Raw genomic sequence first — 21,017 nt, 5'->3', positions numbered from 1 at the left:
TTAAGAATAATATACCTGCAATGCACCCCGCTGCAGCCTTTGGAGAATACGTAGATATGAGACTGATGCAACTAAATACATTTCAATATTCTGCCATCATACGTTAAGAGGCAATCGCTGGTACAGATTTTTTAGCAGCCTCCTGACAATCTGCCTGCGTTGCATGTATTTGATGCAAAAGGCCATGCTTTCCCACATCAAAAGTATCATTGACAGCTTTATTACAACCGTATTGTCTCTCAAATAAAAATATAGTATTGGCACGTAACACGAAACAATTAACCATGATGAAAATATCTGAACCATGGTTGCCTCTGTTCTGGAAATCTTTCGTTTTCTCTCTCCGGTCTGACAAAGCAATGCATTACAGGGGCGCCTTCAAGCGCGGTTAGGCACTGACGTCCGGCCTTCGCACGCATCCGGCGTGACGGGCGCAGAAAACCGCGGCATCAGTGGCGCGTGAACTGACGGTCGGCTGACGTCAGCTGACAGACGTCTTACGTCATATGACGTCACAGAGTCCGTAATATGGCAGCTGGACACTTCTGCACTTCAACACAACAGCGATACTCGACCTCAAAAACTAAGTAGCATTCTTCAAAGGATTTTATCTATAAATGCCAAGTCATAATAATTATAAAGGCCAAGTTTTCTGGAAATGCCGTAAACATGGATGTGAGATGAACATAGGTCCAGCTGCAATATGTTCGTGCAAAATGCGAGCTTCGTTTCATAGCTGCTACGTCATGACTTGATGACAACTATAGCTGGCATCACAGTGAAATATTTCAGGTCATGTTTCCCATCCACATATCGGGTACAATGCCAGTAGAGCTGATTCATAATCTATCATATTTCCACGAACATTTCGTTCCCTTCCCAGTCACAGGGTGTGTGGTCCACTGGCGCCAATAATAAACCATCAACCGGCCACCGAACGGCTGCGGGAAGGTCTTGTGTTTGTTTCCTTTCCGCCTGGGGGCAGGATGCTGCCGGGGTGGGCGGTTTGTAGCCCGCTCTCGCTATACACAGGCGCCGGTTGCCACCGGAGCTTATTTACCGAGTCCCTGGCGGTCTGTGCCACCATCAAACCGGTATGAAACTGTCCGGGGAGCAGAAATACCCCCTGTCACGGGCCCCGGGGCGATCAGGCTCCGACCGGAAACTCCGTCAGAGGCAAAACGGGCACAGCGGCTAAACCGGCCGAGAGCCGGGGCTCCTAGAGCGCAGTAGGCGCGCTGCGCTGACTTTTACTTGGAGATCAATGAGATAACTGATGAGACGGGATAAAAACAAATGTAGCAGAATGCTTTTACCACCCTGCCGTTCTTCTGCATCAAACAGTTTTTTTTGCAACATGTTTTGCATCTGGTTTTGTAAGATCCCACATGATCAGTCTACAATAGATATTGCGGACAGCCAAATGACTTCACACAAATGGTATAATAAATGAGGACAGATCAGTTAGTTACTCGAAGGGAAAAAGCATTGATTGTCATTGATTTCTAGACTGACACTGCCCAGAACTGACGCTGGACAGACGCTGACAACGGATTCATGGTTGGCATCTGTATATGTTGACTTAGACAGGTCGTAAAATTGCAGATAACGGCTTTGTCAATGATTCCTGGTTGATTCATTGGCGGCAGACCGATAAACACAGAACACTTACTCAACGGATCCAATCAATTTTGGCGCTGGTTTGGATTGCATCTTTCTTTTACTCTTCATAACAATTATCTCTTATGTATCATGTCTTTTTTTACTATGTCCTCTTATAAAAATCGTTCCATCAAAAAATAACATTTGAATGCCTCAGTTAGTGGCAAGAATCCAGCCTAGTCAACTGAGCGATTGGTTTAACTTCCCTCAACGCGAGTGAGCCGGCACCCGTTCCCACTCCGGTGTGTGTGTAGGTGTGTCTGTCTGTGTGCGTGTATGTGTGAGGGGGGCCGGGGGCGGGGGGGGTCTGTCGGTCCATTCGCCTCTGTGGTCGATCAATACCAATTCTGTGTCAAAACAGCGCCGGGCCGGCCCCGGGCGCGGCGGCCGGTCACACACCCGGCCACGGCTCGGTGCGATGGAGGCCCACCAGCTCACTGGTGCTGGAATACGGGCAAAAAACGACCAGGGGAGATCAAACGAACACTGCGTGGAGAATAAGGAGGTTCTATTGACAGACTGTCCAGTAACACTTTTAAATGCCATCAAATCGCCATTCTACCGCGTTCCTTTCATATTTGATTATTTCATAGTTAAATACATGCTATTATCCATGCTTCGCCTAACACTAATGCCGTACTCATTATCACCGGTGCTTCTACACAAAACTTCTCCTTCTTGGAAGTGAGGTTCCTGTGAGTTATTATTGTAATGTGAATAATTAGCAGGCCATTTGATAAATTCGCATAAACTTCAGCAGCCTTCCATTAAATGATCAGCCTGTTAAAACATGCCATATCACAGTGTACTGTATCACTAAATCCTAGCCTAATTTATTTTCAATTTATTGCCTGATGACATTTTTTGCCGTTTCCTTAGCGAACATCAAAATGGTGTGCTACAAAAAGAGACAGCAAACTTATTTTAAGCCGCCTCTCCGAAGTCTGGGGGAGCAGCACAAAACAAAACAGGAAAGGCGAGCGTTACCTGTTCTCTATCAGTGCCACTGCCGCCCAGGGAGCCCCTATCTCCCGTGTGGATAGTTCGAGGCGGCGCTGGTCAGGTAATCCATCTTGTGTTGTCCGGAGAGCATCCATTCCGTCCAGGTGGAGGGCGGCCGCAGCCCCTCTGCCGCCGTAACAGATGTGCTCCGAAGGTGGCTAGTGTGAAGGGATGAAGCTGCCCAAGAAATTCGACATTCATAATGAACTAACTGCTGAAGGGGCTTTGCCTCCGCACACTGCGCGCCGTGGTGGTATACCGTGCCGCCTTGCACTGCGCGCCCTGTGCCGCCTTACACTGCACGCCGTGGTGGTATACTGCGCCGCCTTACACTGCGCGCCGTGGTAGTATACTGTGCCGCCTTACACTGCGCACCGTGGCGGTATACTGTGCCGCTCTACACGGCGCCGTGGTGGTATGCTGTGCCGCCTTACACTGCGCCGTGGTGGTATACTGCGCCGCCTTGCACTGCGCGCCCTGTGCCGCCTTACACTGCGCGCCGTGGTGGTATGCTGTGCCGCTCTACACGGCGCCGTGGTGGTATACTGCGCCGCCTTACACTGCGCTGCATTACGTTGGTAGGTATGCTGTGCGTATTGGTACTGAACAATCCGCCGCTTCTGTCGTTCACCCACCGGTTTGGTCTACTCTTTCCAACTTTCTTAGCCATGGCGACCCAGTGTCAAGCTTTTTAGGCGTCATCTTTCAGCAAAAAGCGGCACGCTGAGCTTATTACCGCGGTCATTCATGAGTGAACGTTATAGGGTCACTATTCACTAAGATCCCGAGGGTCACTGCATGGTGTCCGAGTTACCTATTCTTGATCGATCTCCAGACTGATTTAATTTACCGTGATCGTGGTTAAGAATAATTTAACTTGACAGAGCAAAGTTACTCTCGCGCAGGATTTTGCATTATATTTTCTAAGCACACGAAGTTTGGTCTAGAACCAAACTTGTGATTATACCTCGGACAAAGTTGCCGGAAACTTATGAACCATGACATAAATACATACGCAGTGTTCTAGGAACACTGTAATCTATGGACATTGTGTATTATTCTTACAGGGTGGATGCAAATTTGTGCAAACCGAACCGCCCAGTCGATCAAACAAAGCATGTAACTCAAATAAAACTAATGGGATATTGGCCTCCTTGCCGTTACCTCCAGCCGCTCACTACGTTCGCCCGCCGCGACGCACCGGGCTCTCACCCAGCCCAGCCGCAGCTCCATCTCAAGCCCATCTCCGCTCGCAGCCCCGCCGCTGGCCACCCCTCTCCCCTTCCACCCCTCTCCCTCCCACCCCTCTCCCCTCCCACCCCTCTCCCCTTCCACCCCTCTCCCTGCCCACCGCTCTTCCCGCCCACCCCCTCCCATCCATCTGCCTCCGGGCCTCGGGCGGCCGACCGAGCGCCGGAAAGACGCAGTACTGCCGATCTGCCGGCCGTCTATCTGCCGCCCCCGGCTCCAGCAGTCCAGCTGAAACTCCCGACACTCCATCTGTAATTGCAGATCGTCTATCTGCCGCTACCGACCGTCTATCTGAAACCATACACCCAAACTCCACGGATTTAGTGCTGGCTCGCTCCCAAACTCGAGGAGCATTCAGGCTCCCCACACATTTCTATTTTCTTACCTCTTCCCAGATCCTCACGACCCACTTTCTAAAAGCCCCTCGACCGTCGCTCTCAGGCTCCGTCCGGAAATCGGGTTTCCGGCCTTATTTTTATGGCTCTTGAGCCTCCTCAAAATTCAGCCTGTCTGCAAATATCCTCATCGACATTCAAAACAATATCCCCGTAGGCACATTTTCCCAGGATTATAACCGCCCGTGCCTATAGTTGTTGGTTCTGAGCCGATATAATCAAACACGGCACGGTAACGGAACCCGGTTTTCTGTGCGCCTCCCTTCTGTCCGGGAGCGCGTATCTGTACCTCTCGATCCGGCCTATCAGCCTCGCCCGACCGGGCCGCTGTCCCCTGGGGTCCGCCGGCTGATGAGACTCGCCCCCTCCTCCAATCCTTGTCCCCCCCACCTCCCCCCCCCCGGCTGGGAGGAGGAAGGGGAATGGTGCGCTCATACTCCCATGGATGCAAGATAGAGGAAAACTGGATGACTGACCTTACAGCCCACAGAAATATGCTGTCGGCTACTGGAGCATATAAAAATACCTAGTGGTGTGTGGTTCATGCTTGCTCCAATTTCTATTCTTTCTTGTCAGAGAACTTCTTTTCTTCGCTACACCCACACTTCTCAACACTCCTTTTTTCCTCGTCCTCCTGCTTGTGCCCTCCCCTCCTCCCACTTCTCTCCCTCTCCTCTCCAACACCCCCCTCCTCGTCTTTCCATTCGTACCGATCGGTGTCGCGCCCCGTCGGCATACAAATTAGAGTGGGTCAGCGCGGCCGACCGCCACCCGGGGCTCCACGGCGGTCTTCAGAGGGTTCCGCCAGGGAACGTGCGGATAGGCGCCATCGCAGGTGATTGTCGGGACGAGATAGTTATCAATTGTTTCTGTTAAGTCATAAGCAATGATTATTAGCCCTCGCCCCGTTGGGGGGGCAATTTGGCCCCCCCCTGTGGTTTTTCCTGAATAGCAAGGAAACGGCGGCTCGCAGCGCCGCCAAATTTTCAGTACCTTCTCGGGCATCAATTTGACACCTTCACACCAAATTTCAAGTCTTAGCTCACCTTAGGTCAGGAGTTATTCAGGTCAAACTGAGGTCATGTTCGAGCAAAAATGAGCAAAAAACATGCAATCTTGAAACGCTCACCAAATCTACAGTTACTAAGCAATTTCAGAGTTCTTTATATGGTCTAGTAGACAAAAAGCGGCGCTACAAAACTGCTAACTCGGATTTTCAGAATTCTGGTTTTTTGACCCCCAAAAATTCAAAAAAATGTTTTTTTTAGAAAAACTAAAAAAATCCAAAACAAAATCCGAATTTCGAAAAAAACCGGAATATATGTGATAGTCCCTGCGCTTTTCTATAAACATACCAAATTTCAGATCGATATCTCGTTTTTTGGCCAAGTTATAGCGAAAAAACTGTTCAAAAATGATGACGTCAAATTTTTGAACTCATTTTTTTGCGATTCTAGACCACATAGGGCAAAACAAAGACCATTATTGAACTCCTCGTGACGAGCTGCATCGAATCGATACCCATTTTATGCAAAAATATCAACTTTGAAATTTGACCTAATTTGACCTGACCTTGACCTGACCTTGACCAAAACGTGACCTAAGCTGGCCCCAAAGGCTGCCTGACCCACATAATAGCATTTGTCATGTAAAATGGACCATAAAACATGTATCACACGACACTTTCATATTGTGACCCCCCCCAGTGACCTGACCTCTGTGAACTGACCTGGTATCAGTGACCTCAAATAGCAAAATATGTGTTTAAGAACATTTCCCCATCGATGATTTTCAATGAAATGCATTTAACTCGATTTTACAACGCATTTCTTGAAATACCTGTAAACGGTGAAAATTCGACCTTTGACCTGACCTGTGACGTCATCGGTTTGACCTAGGTCAATAAAATTGGGTCACAAGGTAGTTCCCTGATAGGGCTATCCAACACCGTTTGCCGCTTGTCGCTAGGTTGCGTGGTTCTCGAGATCTTAGGGGGGGGCAAATTGCCCCCCCCCCCCCCAACAGGGTGCGTTGCTCGGCAGAGCCCAACGGGGCGCGGGTTAATTGTAGTGCTTCTGCTGAGTGCTGCATATTTATTTCGTAGAAAAGTTTGGCTGTGCTGCACCAATTATAAACTGGTTTGTTGTATAATGTGAACGTTTTGTGTTGACTGCTAAATGAAATAATGGCGACAACAACGGTCCTGTTCATGCAACCGGCAAATAACAAATGAAATGTGTTGTCACGCATGTCTCGTGTGTTTTGGTCCTAGTTAGGGAAGTACTGAAGAATATTACTCCCACAAATTAAACACAATGCTGTGCAAAGAATGTTAACAAATCACGTTATGGGTACAATGGGCTGTACAGTGTAAAGGTCGCATGACCTACGACATTCTGTTCGTCCTAGATGGAAGCAAGATGGGGACGATTTGGAACGAATGCACACTGTGCATTCCAATTCCAATCCAATTCCATCCAATTCTTTCTGTTTGCCTGTGCATTGCACAGGCAAACAGAAAGAATTGGATAGCTACCTACATATGCGAGAGAGTGAAAGAGTGAGTGAGTGAGAGAGAGAGAGAGGGGAGATAGGGAGGGAGAGAGAGAGAGAGAGAGAGAGAGAGAGAGAGAGAGAGAGGGAGAGAGAAGGGGAAGAATATAGACAGAAATAGATAAATATAGCCCGGTTCCGACTTCCGAGTTTCGAGTTTCGAATTCTCGAGCATCTTTGGACCTTCTCTGTCTCGCCCAACCCTCCTGGAACCTTTTCTATCCCACCGACCACTCATGGGGTCGTGTCCCGTCCCTTGCCATTGACCGGGGCGGCACGAGGCATGCCACAAATCAGCGCCCCTGGCCGTGACCGGGAAGGCAATGATACTGCGGCCCGGCCTGCACTCCGTCCCTGATGAAGAGGCCGATAGGCGGCCGTCCTCTGGCAGCGCGCTGGCCATCGAGCGCCGTCGCGACACCGGCTGAATGTGTGTCCCCACACCGCGCTCTCTGTCCATTGTGGCGGCCACAATGGCGCCGGTTACACAGATGTCCTGTCGGCGGGCGGACGGACACTCAGAGAGCGGGTCCGGCAGACGCACCTGCCGCCGCCGGGGCGCACCGAGCAGTGCCGGCGGGGACATGGCGGTGTTTTTGCTGCGCTAGCAGATTTACAAGGAGGAGACGCCCGTGGTCAGGAGCGTGAAATGACACGCCAGTCACACGATGTATTGGAAGCTAATAGCATTCACAAAAAAGCACACACACACACACACAAAGGCGCATAAGAAGTGGACAGTGTATGTAGTTTCCAACATAAGAGAGAGAGGTGATTAATCTCACAACCTACCTTTGGTCGACCTCAACACTTAAAAATGAATTTTAACTTTAGACTGGAATTTAATTGCATCTTCCCTTACAGCAACTGAAAATATTTGATCAGACTGAATGATAGGCTCCGAGCTAGGGGTCGATCATTGCAAGCCCTCTCCCTCACAATTGGGTTGGGTTTTCTATGCTGTCGAAACTTTTTAACAACATAACGTCTGGCGACTCCTGGACACGTGGTTCCCAATCCGACTCTGCTCCTCTGCTCAGCATTCTCTCCTCTGCTCAGCATTCTGTAGTCGGTCATCCTGAAGTTGAGATTCTCTCTCTCTCTCTCTCTCTCTCTCTCTCTCTCTCTCTCTCTCTCTCTCTCTCTCTCTCTCTCTCTCTCACCCGTCCCTGAATCATTGTCCCGAAAAGAAAATTTATATATTGTTTAAAACATACTAGCTGGTCCAAGTTCATCTATATCGGTGAAACGAACTTCTACATAGCATGAACCATTTGAGTGCTTCCTCATTTCAAAACACTGCTTTTGGATGAAAACAAAAATTATAAAGCGGTTTTTCGCATTATTTACCTAAAGAAAACACCAACCTCGATATCTTCATTTTTATTGGTTGGATGTATGCTTGCTGAATCCACGAAGGTAAATTACATTAATTTTAATAAACGGTAATTAGTAGTTCAAATGATATTCCTTCAGCAAATGACGCAACTACCGATATTCTGCACGTTTGATTCCAGTCGTGTGTTACGAAGTTCAGACATCACATAGATCACAGAGAGTTTTCAGGGTCCCGCTCACGTCCTCCGAAGTTTTGCTCTCTCCGCTTTTGCTCTCTCTCTACCGCAGACAGAGCGCGTGCCACCACGTGACCGACGAGACACCGAACGGGACCAATTAGCGGATAGTTTCGCGTCGCCCAGTGTCGCGGCATTCAGAGCATTTGTCGCTTTGTTAACTCGGAGACATTCGGACAGTAGGTCGGCGGCCTCTGGCGACCCTCTCTGTTCACGTGTATGTATCTCCCGCGGCGGAGACGAGACATTCCCCCTCCCACACCTGTCTGTCGGGTCTGAGGTTATCGTGTGTGTCAGACACCCGGTGACATCCGCTGTCACCGACCACCTGACAATGCCAGGTCACCGGCGGCCCTAACTGTCGGCACAAAACGCACAGCTGGCAGAACAAGCCGCTCCAAACGGCAGCTCAAGCCGCACAGCTGTCGGCACAAGCCGCTCCTAGCGACAGCACAAGTCCTTCGACCTGACATTCTGTGCCAGTGTTTCTCGGCAGTTCTAGTTCCTAAAACCACCGCTCTATCTCCTCTCAACACTGCAGATTGTGTGGTTAACAAACTTGCGTCAGCGTGTGCCTTCACGTGCAGAAGTGTTAATTGAACGGCCGCTTGTGGGCGTCAGCATCGATCCAATGGGACGCATACGACGCTATGTAAACTCGTCTTATCAAGGGATATGGGGAGGCTAATTTTAAAAAGATTCCATCGAGAGAGCGGGGAGATGATCTGTGTGAGTACTGAGTAGTTAGACGTCAGTACAGGTAGTAATCAGGCGCTCCTTCATAGGATAGAACAATACATAGAGCATTGATCTACTGATTGGATAGACCTCCAAACCACTGTGTTTCGTTATTCTTACACTACCTGACAGCTAATGTGTTTCTATCCGGCAGGGAAATGACAGCCTTGCGGCGTTCGTGAACAAGCATGGGGCGCCCCGCCAGCCGCCATGGACGCTGAAAACAGGGTCGTCCTCAACGTGGGCGGCATCCGGCATGAAACTTACAAGGCCACGCTCAAAAAGATTCCGGCCACCCGACTCTCCAGGTAGGTGCATTGTGCATTTTGCACGATATGTGCAGCTGCAGACCACTGTGCAGAAAACTGTGCAGCTTTGTAGGGGGGGGGGGGGGGGGGGGCGTCCATTCGAGCCATGGATCTGTGAAATAAGTGATGATAGATAAACAAATGTCATTTTTATTTTATTGATTAGCAGTCGATATTCATTGCTAGTCAAACTACCGAGTCAAAGACGAGTGGTGAGGTGCCAGCGCTTTCATTCAGAATTCGATGATCTTACAACCTGCAGATAGCAGCAGACATCACCTCAGAGCCTCTGTCGCCAGCTGCTGCTGTGTGAATCCAAGGGTCTTTGACAAGCCGCCATACATTTCGCCAGTTGTTATGTAATAGCCCTTTGTGATCTGTTGGGATCAATGCTTGAACGGACGAAATCTGAGAGTCTTTGGATGTCAGGTGGCTTTGTGAACGTGGCTGCAAACTTCATCTGATTCATCGTATCGAGTGAGACCATCAGATGAAAGTATGTAGTCTTAGCTTCATTTATTGTTCACCTCATAAGTTTTGAAAGGCGTACTTGCGAAATCCGTGTGTCCACTAGTTGCACTTAAGCACCAAGGTTCTTCCTTCTGGCCACATCTATCCGTTCATGGTTTACTGGATACATTTCTGGCAGAAAGTTCAATAATAGGTGGATTAAGCACGGTCAGGGGGATGAAACAGCAACAAGTAGCCGTCGTTTGATTTTTGCGTCCCCAAATCGGCGATGCCGACGCTCGGCTGGTGCTCGCTGTGACGACCTGTCGCGGAAGCCGTGACCGTGCAGAGGAAACCCTGCAGAGACCGTGACCACACCGCCCTAAGCGGCTCTGAATCAACAGATGCCTCTTGATGTGAAGATCCGACGCCATTAGCTGGCCAAGGCGGGCTTTTCGCTTCGTTTGGATATCACATTTCTTACCGCGACAGCAGATCACGTTAAACGGTTGGTTAAACTGAATAGAGGGAATGTATGCAAACCACCCTAGCTTAAGGGAATCACCGACAGCGAAATCTAGTTACCTAGCTTGCGCTTTGTGTCGCTGGCAAGAAGGTTTTGAAAGCGAAACCGTATAGAGAATTAATAAATAAATATCATAACTCCGAGAAGGTTACTGCGTCTGAACTTATTGTTATGCACATTTTTTCGTGTTATTCCATTAATGCCAAGCAAATGTGTCAATACCGAAAAAGTTCGTTTTATAGAAATAATATTCTTCTTAAATATATCAATACCATAAGCACAAATTAGTTATCTTTTTTAGCTAGAACACTATTCTAACAGTCTCCTATTTTTGCAGGTTAACTGAAGCACTAGCAAACTACGACCCTATTTTAAATGAATATTTCTTTGATCGGCATCCGGGAGTATTTGCACAGGTAAGACTGCACGAATCACGCAACGGTTTATCGCACGTCGTCTTGTAACTGTCGTTTTATTAGCCTATTGATGTTCTCTCCAAAATAACCAAAACACGAACATAAACAAAGAAGCTCACCATGTCCGAGAAGCGATTTCTAATAACCGTTCGCCGGGTGCTGCCGTATTTTACGACAGCCATCGCCTAGTTAGACGGCCTCTGTTTGGGTCATGAAGCCCGGCCTCCCGCGGCGGGCTCAGCCTTTACGCGGCGATGACGTGTTCCGTCGTCTCTGGCTGCTCCCGTGCCGGGTCGCAGAGCCCACCCGTGCGCGACCGCGCCTCTCATAATATTGAGACTGCCGGTCGGTGGTTCGGCGAAGGAAAGCGCATGACGCCAAGCTCCAATGAATCAGCGGGAACACGAAGACGTGTGCGACATCAGGTTATGGTAGCTGCATTAGCATTAAGCTGCTTCATTGCATTGACGCTTTGATCAGATTAAATCAATTATTTCCTCATTTTGTCAGACGCATTGGCAGGCTGGCTCTAACGAAAACAGCCGTCTGGTTCTTTTCGAGCGGACGTGTGCTATCGTGTGCGACTGATAAAAGCACACGCGGGGCCTGTCATTCGCACGCCCCAGCCAATATCGTAGATTGGAAACATCACGCCACGCGGCGCAGATAACAAAATGAACGGAAAAAGAGATTTACAATGGCTGCTCGAATGATTTTCCGAGCTCGGCAAAGGACGAGCGAGGTCAAAACCGGTAATGCTATGCATCTCTTGGGGGCTGTTGATATTCCCAAAGGAGCCCTACCACAGTCAGTCGAAAATTGAATCACCTTATCATTTGACTGAGCATATATATGTCCAACACCACAGAACAATGATTTCAGTGAGGTTGTAACGAAACAGACTGAAATGATCATGTGCCTTACCGATGTTATGGAAGTGATATCGATTCCAGTAAATACGAATAATGTATCGCCGCCTCTCACCATCATTATCGATACTCAGACGTCATTAAACCATAACGACCCGGAAGTAGGTCATATGCTCTCAAACGTCTTCGGGACATTCTGGCCAAACTTGGCAGTCGCACATATACCCAATAGTCATCAACGCTTTGTGATTATCCGTTTGGCCATTTTCCCGTGAGCCGGTGCCAAGGCGTGCGGCCAACGGACGCCGGACACCGGGACGAGCCGAACGGGCGCGGCGGGCACATCAGGCCATGTGCAGCCTTCTCCGAACGCTGCTGATGTGGCGGCGCGGCCGGCCAGCCCGTGCAGGGTCGGCAGTTCACCTGGTGATCGATGTCACTTTGACGGCTACCGCTGATGCCTACATATACGATAATATTATAAAACGATGGCGTTTACGTGTGGTACTGCATCTGTTACTGTAGCACGCTACATCTTGACCATCTAACGTAGTATCTTTTCGGCACGGCCGGCCCGGTGACGCGCAGCTGAGCAGAGCGCTGCCGCACGCTTCCCTCCCTTGTCATTATTCCCTCCCTCCTCCCACCCGTCCCCAGGTCCACCCTCCCCAATCATTTCTCACTGTCCGCACAGAATGGGCCGCCATTAACTCCAATTAAGACAAGCACCTCTGAAGACAGTCACATCAGGATGAGTCATTGGTAGTCATTACAAAGCAGCTGAAGCTACAAGCAAACGTCGGCACACTGTGAGACCACGCGCAGGCTTAAGGCACGTAGCACATTGGGTCTCACGTAGCCATGGTAGCACAACAGTGCGTCTCACTGCAACGGAATCTGCTAAACTTAGCAAACAGCCTCCGAAACAGACGTAGTTCAGGACGTCTCCACTGCGGACAGAAAGCGCTGTTGTCCGAAACAAACGTAGTTCAGGACGTCCCCACCGCGGACAGAAGGCGCTGTTCTACAGACCCTCCCAACCAAGATGACGTCAGTGGGTGGAGCAAGAGTGACGTCACAAGGGGCGTTGCCGGCAGACGAAACGGAAGGAAACAAAAGTTTGAATAAAGTGAAATTGAAGAATCAAAATTAAAACTCGAAAATCACCAACCTTCCGGGGATTGGTTTATGCCAGCGACTACTAAGATGATAAAGCACTCAACACGAAGACGATTCGACGGCCAAAAATTGCAGACACAGAGGAGCAAGGCGACTAAACAGGACAGAGGGCGCCATCTTACGGGCCCACCCACAAGAGGAAGGCAGAGGAAGATGACGGCGCAAGGGCGTGGCAGTCACCCCCTCCCCCCAAGCTATAAAAGGGTGCACCACCCAACCAGAGAGGTAGACACAGTCGAGCAGCCGAGAGTCACAGTCCACAGCTGGAGCCGGAGACGCCATCTGGGAGCCGCCGTCAGTCCGGGGTCACCCGCGAGAAGCCTCTTCAGTTCGACCGACCAGAGCCGGAGGACAACCGCCGACGCTTGTGACCACACTGAGAAGCGGAAGCGCAGAGAAACTCCAGAATGTGAGTGTTGTTGAAAAGTCTGCTCAATCCCAATCCTTGACCCCCCCCCCCTCTGCCCGGTTACCGTGCCAGTGACGACTGCCAAACATTTTCGGTTGCCATAAAATGCACTCTCAATTGGAATTGGAAAACTTAAATTACTTTGAACTTATTGGTCCAGACACCCTAGTTGCATATTAGGATCTGAATTGTGAGGTCATGCAAGAGCCGCCAGCAATTACGTTATTGTCAGTTGGAGTTCACGATTAGGCCGGGAGCGAGACGCTAAAATTTGAATAAGCAGCTCAGTTGTCACGAACGTTGAAATTGATGACGGGATGCGTGTCAGCATTGAATAATGAATATGTCTTTGTGGTTGGCCAAGCTGGTTCGTTCGATTTATTATCGGCGGTAGTCAGGTGCGATTGAGATTTGAGGTTGGGAAGTTTGTGAAATTAAGGGTTTAGATTCGTGCTGTACTCACTAAAATTTGCATTGCGAAATCATTGGTAATATTGCTGTAGGAATTAATTGCGAAGTCGAAATCAATTATAGAACAGGTAAATACGGTTGAAAAGGAATGTAATGTTTTAAGGTGGCGACTGATTCATGCGATCGATCTATGAATATGGCTATGAGTTATGATTTTCGACAGATACGAATGCTTGAGCTTACGGCGGAATTTCTTCTGTTACTTAGGTGCAGAGTTGTGGGCAGTGGTTTGAGGTTGACGGTTTGACACTTTGCGACTTTAGATGGTCACTTTGCGTCATTAAAATTGCGAAATGTCGAGTAACAGGTAGATGTAGAATTGTTTGTGGTTAGAACTAATATGCGACTAACATAGGTACCGATCGTTGTGCTTTGTAGAATAAATACTAGAAAGGACCATCTTTGTTGGGGAACGATTAAAGGGGACAGGAATTTAATAGAAAAAAAACTTACGTGGAATGGAGCTGATGAGATGTCGAACAGGGAGATATTGCAGCGATATTTTACCAGATTCACACTCACTGACACATTCGGTGAATCTACCCGGCCCGGAGAGACCGCACACACCAGAACTGCACCGCGAGTGATGACGCGCCCATCGCGGCGCGGCCTTGACAACTGTCGACTGTCGACGCGGCGCCGGCCGGCAGCCGTGGTAATCGTCGTTTGCGACGCGGGACCGTGCGCCGCTAGATGGCACATGAGAGCAGCGTCGGGAGTGGAGCAGCAGTCACAGTAGGGGCAGTGGGTTAGCCGTAATTGGGGCGCGGGCAATAGATGAAGGTCAGCGTATAGGAACATGGTTAGTTGTGGAAAGTTGCCACGGGATGCGAACGTAAACAGTTAATGCATAATTGTAAATATGACATGCTATTTGATATTTAGGACTGCACTTCGTTTGATGTGCATTGTTTACTGCTAAAAGGATGATTTAAATTATATTTTCTATGAAAGGCTAGGGACCCCTATGACAATATTCTGGCGCTCTATAAAGATAATTTGTATAGGCAACTAGTAGTCCGTCAGAAGCTATCGAACGAGTTTTCAAGGAGTCGTTTCCGTTTGAGCATTCAGTAATTTAATATGATACGGTGGATCACAACCAGACGATTGATCGGTACGTACGAATTGGTTCTAGATCATCTGATTAAATCAAGAGCAGTTCAAGGCCTGCTAGGATTGTATATGAGAACTGATGATTAGGTTCACGCGTGCAGCAGCAATTAGGACTTGAGATTACGATTAGGTTTGGATCAATAATGCGTTTCTGTTATTCGCGTTCTTGCGAGTTAGCGCCAATAATTACTCCACCAATATTGGCACAGGGCATTGTGAGGCACAGACGGCTTGTTTGCCCGTCTCCTATGGCGTAACGTTTACCAGCATGACCGTATGAGACACAGATGCACTTCTCTAAACACACGTCCAGACCGGAATAATAAGAGGGACACACCGTCACGTACGCAGGGCATATGCACGTTTTCCGCCAGTGGTACCGGCTACTGTTAGATTTCCCGCTTAGGTAATACTGGGTAACGAGGCAGTGAGAGGTTTCTACGGCAGGGGGAAGGGGAAGATTGGCACAGTGCAGTGGAGAGTAAGCTATGCCAAAGGTAAGAAGCCGAAGGTCAGGGGTGAGTCACCCAAAGGGCGGATAAGGCAAGCTGTAGTGTCCCGAATAAGTCCTCATACTTATTTTGTAAGGGTACCTTAATCGGTACTGGACAGCCTCAGGGGAGGTAACGATGTACTCCAGGACACGTAAGGCCTTGAAAGTAAATCACAGGGTTTAAGGAGAGTTCCTGAGGAGAGTTCCAGGATATGAACGGTGGTCCCTGGGTCGTGAACGGAGGTGTTACACGCGGACCGGAAGAGGGCATAGGTAATCTCTCCCGGATAGAGAGATAAGTCGGATGTAAATCGCGTATATGTGTACCATAAGTCTATCGGACGTGTAGTGAATCCCATAAATTAGCAGGGTGGATATTTGTGCAATTATTCTGGACGGCCCTGCGATAAGTATCTTAGTCGCCGGTTAGCGGAGCATGCATATGGATTTCGGAAAGAGACATTTATCTCGCCGGGGAGACCCTGGTTTGTAAGACGCCTAACACTATCGGAGGGAATTTCGGGGGCTATCAATTAAATTTGGGTGAATATATGAAATGCAAACGAAATGCGAGCAAGGGTGTGAGAATGACGACGCATGAATCTTAGAATAAGGCCGATAGGAATTTGATAGAATTCGGTTACGGCAGTCGAACAAATGATTCTCGAGGGCAGTTAAAACTAGCAACGCTAATACGAATTAAGTGGGCAATTTTCGTAATGGGGAGGCCAGTGATATAGGAATGGGTGACTGGACGAATGATCACATTCAATTAGTCAATGTAATTACCACCCATAAGTTTGGCAGTGGTCATCGGGACTTCGAATGCCCTGTCCTTCACCTGCCCAACTGTGCCGCAAACCCAGCTGATCGGATCCCTCTATCCCAAATCCGAGCAGTGAAGAAGCATCTCGTGCATCATGGTCTATACAATGAAAAGAATCGTCAAGCCTCTAAATTAAAAAGCATCTTCCATCAGATGTATTTGTACGCAAGGTGGATCTGTATCTACATCTCTCCCAGGTGGACGTCATCTCAAGATCTCTATCTGGATACCTACAAGATCCATCTCTATCAGGTGGATCTCATCACCATCTGGATCCCTCTCTATAGCTATCTCAGGATCTCTTCAACGACTCTCAAGCTCCCCTGTATCACAAGCTCTACTATCGAGTTCATTACAGCAGCAAATTGTTATCTGTTCTTCTACAACCAACTGAATTCAGAGGACCGCGGTGCTGGATCAACCGCGAAGATACAGCTTTTTTATTCTCCTTCTTTCTAATTTTCCTTGCTACATTACCTTCACAAAAACGATCGATAAAACAAACCAATTCCAAACAGAAAAATGACTGAAACTTTTTAATGGTCCGCAATAATTGATGAACCAATAACCCAGCTGGTTTACTGACATTGCAATAACATCACCACACATTGCTCCGTTCTGAGCGCCGTTCGCCATTGACTCGATGCCTGTTGGTTGGTCAGGTGCTCAACTACTATCGGACTGGCAAGCTCCACTACCCGACGGACGTCTGTGGCCCTCTGTTTGAAGAGGAGCTCGAGTTCTGGGGCCTCGACTCGAACCAGGTCGAGCCGTGTTGCTGGATGACCTACACCCAGGTCAGTGCCGCCCCACCCAGGTCAGTGCCGCCCCACCCAGGTCAGTGCCGCCCACCCAGGTCAGTGCCGCCCCACCCAGGTCAGTGCCGCCCCACCCAGGTCAGTGCCGCCCACCGTGCCGTTCATGTGTGTGCAGTTGCACTGTGCATGCATGAGGTAGTGTTGGAGGCGCTGTGGAGAAAAATATCCTTTTTGAATGTGGTCAACACTCAGGTTTTGCGATCTGAGTTGGTTAGTTCAAATTGAAAAAAGCAAAGAGAGCAGAGAGAGAGAGAGAGGGAGAGAGAGAGAGAGAGAGAGAGAGAGAGAGAGAGAGAGAGAGAGAGAGGAGGGAGGGAAGGAGGGATATACATACACCTAGAGGCAAGCGTGTCGACGAGATGTCACTTAGGTATTTTACTTACTTTGGTTTTATATCGTCGCTATTATTCTTGCGATTCCATTTCGTGTCTGTGATTTATACAGTTCGATTTCCATGTTCTGTTCGGGCTGCGATTCATCTTGATAAATCCGTCTGGTGCCAAGCGAATGTCTAGCCTCGTGGAGGTTAGCAAAGGGCACGCTTGGCAGAGGCGCACTCAGCGACGGAATTAGGTACTCAAATGAAGAGAGAAGCTGCATCACGTCAATGGCAGCCCTGCAACATTTGACCTAAAAGGTCCCTTAGCAATCTGTTCACCTAAAAAAATATCCACGCAGCTGCCCGATCAACTTCGTTTCCTGGACACGCGTCTAAATTGATCCCTGTCCTTATCGGCTAACAAGTGAATCGTCCAGGGCTGGAGTGAGTAGACACACTGCGGCGGGCACACTTACTGATTAAGAGCCAATAGCGGTGCTTTCAAGCGCTCAGGGAGTTTGATTGAACGGGGCCAGGCCCGATGTTCAGCCGGCGCCGCGGTCCGAGACGGTGCAGATCTGGACACGACAGTCATCACTTTAAAGTTTAATTGGCTTCAGACTAATTGTGTGGTTCAAAGTCAGCGATGCGGCAACCTTTGTTTTCGGTGAAAAGACTAAGTGGTTGGTTATGTTTGCAGTGCTCCTGGAAGTGTTAATTCTTTATCTGAGGACATTCTCGGGTATTTCAGACATGTTAAATGTTGTGATATTTTACCGACTAAAGAAGTACAAATAACTACAATAATTATTTAGTAGGATCATGAAGATTGCTTGGATCTAAAAGGCACATTGCGTGTCAGGGAAGGTCGGACCCGACGGCTGCCAGAAATGTCAAGGATCTGCTCAGGGGGATCAGCTGACAGGCTATAGAAGTCGTGTGGCGTACCCAGGCATCAGATGACCGGTCGAGGGGCCCTACGGCGTGTGATGAAGGTCGGTCGGTGGGTCAGTGGGGTCTCTATGGCTCCCTATAACATGTCCTCTGGGTCAGAGGGGCCTTACGACGTGTACTCTGGGTCAGAGGGGCCCTATGGCGTGTACTCTGGGTCAGAGGGGCCCTGTGGCGTGTTCTCTGGGTCAGATGGGCCCTATGACGTGCTCTCTGGGTCAGAGGGGCCCTACGACATGTTCTCTGGGTCAGAGAGGCCCATGGCGTGTACTCTGGGTCAGAGGGGCCCTATGGCGTGTACTCTGGGTCAGAGGGGCCCTATGACGTGTTCTCTGGGTCAGAGGGGCCCTGTGGCGTGTACTCTGGGTCAGAGGGGCCCTATGACATGTTCTCTGGGTCAGAGGGGCCGTATGGCGTGTTCTCTGGGTCAGAGGGGCCCTGTGGCGTGTACTCTGGGTCAGAGGGGCCCTATGACATGTTCTCTGGGTCAGAGGGGCCGTATGGCGTGTTCTCTGGGTCAGAGGGGCCCTATGACGTGTTCTCTGGGTCAGAGGGGCCCTATGGCGTGTTCTCTGGGTCAGAGGGGCCCTGTGGCGTGTTCCCTGGACGGCCGATGGGTCAGTGGGGAGGAGTGACGGTCAGAGGGTCGGTCGGTCGGGCCTGCGTCAGTTCCGGCGCTCGTGACCAGCGGCCGGCGGCCGCCGATCGCCGCTGGAGAGCCTCGTCAGAGACCGCCAACGCCTCGCGGTAATCACCGCCCGGCCGACCGAACGGCCGCCGATACTGGCCCCGGTCACGCGGTCCGCCGGCCCAACCTCCACAAAGGGATGTTACCGGCCGCCTGGTGGTTTTACAGGGCTTCGGACTGGCGTTCCATTGACCAGCTACAAGTGTGGTGACCTTGTGGCCCTACAATGCATAGTTGTGGTTCAATTTGTCATTTGTGATCGCTCTGATAATTCACAAAGGTCATGTATTTGCCATTACAGGTATGTATAGGCGCTTGAAAGCGAGTTCGTTTTTATGCGTTATTTTTAGCGCGAAAGTGCTTGCCATTTTTGACAGAGACGAAATTCCATTGGCAAATTCACGCTGACAGCGCCGTTTCAACCATATTTCCAGCGCAGAAGTGGCCAAATTGATTCGTAAGATAGACTATATAGACGTGGGTGTCAAAACACCTTCAACAGGTGTTTTCTGCGGCCGTCTCGCTTTAGTTCGTCCTCAGCGCTATCTTCCATCGCCGCGGGCTGAGCCCCTGTATCGAGCGGCCGTCTGGCCGGCGCGGCGGGCGGGCGGCGGGCGGCGGGCGGCGGGCGGGCGGCGGTGCTGGCGGCGGGCGGGCGGTGCCGACGGTGGACGGCGCGGCCGCCGCCGGTCCGGCCAGGTGCAGGGCTGGTCGATGAGGACCACCACCGGTGACCCGAATACCCCGTTTGGCCGGCCCGCCACCGCCGTCACCGACCAATCAATCGCCGGACGTGACTGCGCGCCCGCTCGCCTTCCGGGCACCGCTGCCGATCGACGGACATTCGGCGACATTAATTGGGACATGCCGACTGGGAAATGACAAATACTGTCTCAATCCGAGCGTGGGGACAGGGATATGTGTCATACTGATGTCAAGAGCAGGCTAGAAGCATATACGGTGAATCTATTTAAAGCTGTGACACATTTACCTAAGAATTGGCTGGTCAAATATAGGTAGCAGAGCTTATTTACAGAGGATAAAAAATTAAGGACAAAATCAAGGTTTTATATGCATTTTGAACATAATGCACGGCGTGAACTGTAGATTCACGCCGCCGCAGTGCAGACTGCAGACTGCATAACCCAGAGTCTGGCTGAACTGGAGGTGGAGGGACCAATGCTATTGTAACAGTAGGATACTGCGCCGCCGCACACCCGCGTTCGCCGGCGCAGCCTATACACTCACGCTACATCAACGCCACGGATATGTCGCTACACAGATTCTTCACTGATCAACGTTCATTGTAATGTGAATGCGATTCACTGTATGAATGATTTGACCTTCAGCATATCGTAAGCACAGAGCACATCAGAGCATAGGTAAGCGCATAGGTCCTCCATTGACGCACTTTGCCCTGCCCTGCGACCTGCAGCGCCGCCGACGGCGGCTCATACCTGCCATGTCGTGGACGATTACCGGACATATCGGCGGGGCAGCACACCCTAATCAGACCCGTGTATTATTCACGTTGGCGTGATGTCAATCCAATAGGTCCCGGTCGGCCGGTGTCACGACACGTCGCACTGTGGACACACCCGACACACCCGCACTATGGACACTTTGGACCCACCCCGTGCGCAGGTGGGATGAACCGACAGCGGTACACACAGTGTAACCCCAAGGCCAGATGCCCAGCGATAATCCAGAGCTGTTTGTGATGCGCACTGTCACCCCTGTCAAATCCAAAACTGTCAAACCAAACACCACCCTATAAGGCAGGACAGCGCGACTTAGGACGTGCTTTATTGAGCGAGGACCGTGCTACCGGAGGCCATTACTGCTGCGCAATCAATGCGTGCACTGGTCTGGGCCGCGCAGGCTAGTGTTATTCGACGCGGGTTTGGCCCGTGGTTTGAGGATCGACTCAGGTAAACATGTTGTTGGGTCGCCACGGAGTCTCTCTGGAACTTATGAACCTGGACGCGGCAAGTTGGCCGATT

General features: G+C 50.0%; 1 protein-coding gene across 3 annotated transcripts in view; it reads left to right on the top strand.

Annotated features, from left to right (window-relative positions):
* Positions 1 to 21,017, top strand: part of LOC122381073 (potassium voltage-gated channel protein Shaw-like) — a 48,203-nt gene that overhangs the window by 10,466 nt on the left and 16,720 nt on the right. For all 3 annotated transcript variants that reach the window (XM_043364815.1, XM_043364817.1, XM_043364816.1), the window contains exons 2-4: positions 9,330 to 9,483; positions 10,797 to 10,875; positions 16,901 to 17,035. In XM_043364815.1, coding sequence (XP_043220750.1) covers positions 9,386 to 9,483; positions 10,797 to 10,875; positions 16,901 to 17,035 — 312 coding nt within the window. In that variant the 5' untranslated portion in view covers positions 9,330 to 9,385. The remainder of the gene's footprint in view (positions 1 to 9,329; positions 9,484 to 10,796; positions 10,876 to 16,900; positions 17,036 to 21,017) is intronic.

This window comes from Amphibalanus amphitrite, unplaced genomic scaffold (genome assembly GCF_019059575.1).
Source record: "Amphibalanus amphitrite isolate SeventyFive unplaced genomic scaffold, NRLGWU_Aamphi_draft 000113F_arrow, whole genome shotgun sequence".
In the NCBI taxonomy this organism is placed as follows: domain Eukaryota; kingdom Metazoa; phylum Arthropoda; class Thecostraca; order Balanomorpha; family Balanidae; genus Amphibalanus; species Amphibalanus amphitrite.
The sequence above is the reverse complement of the archived record's forward strand: the minus strand, read 5'-3'. Positions and strand labels throughout refer to the sequence as shown.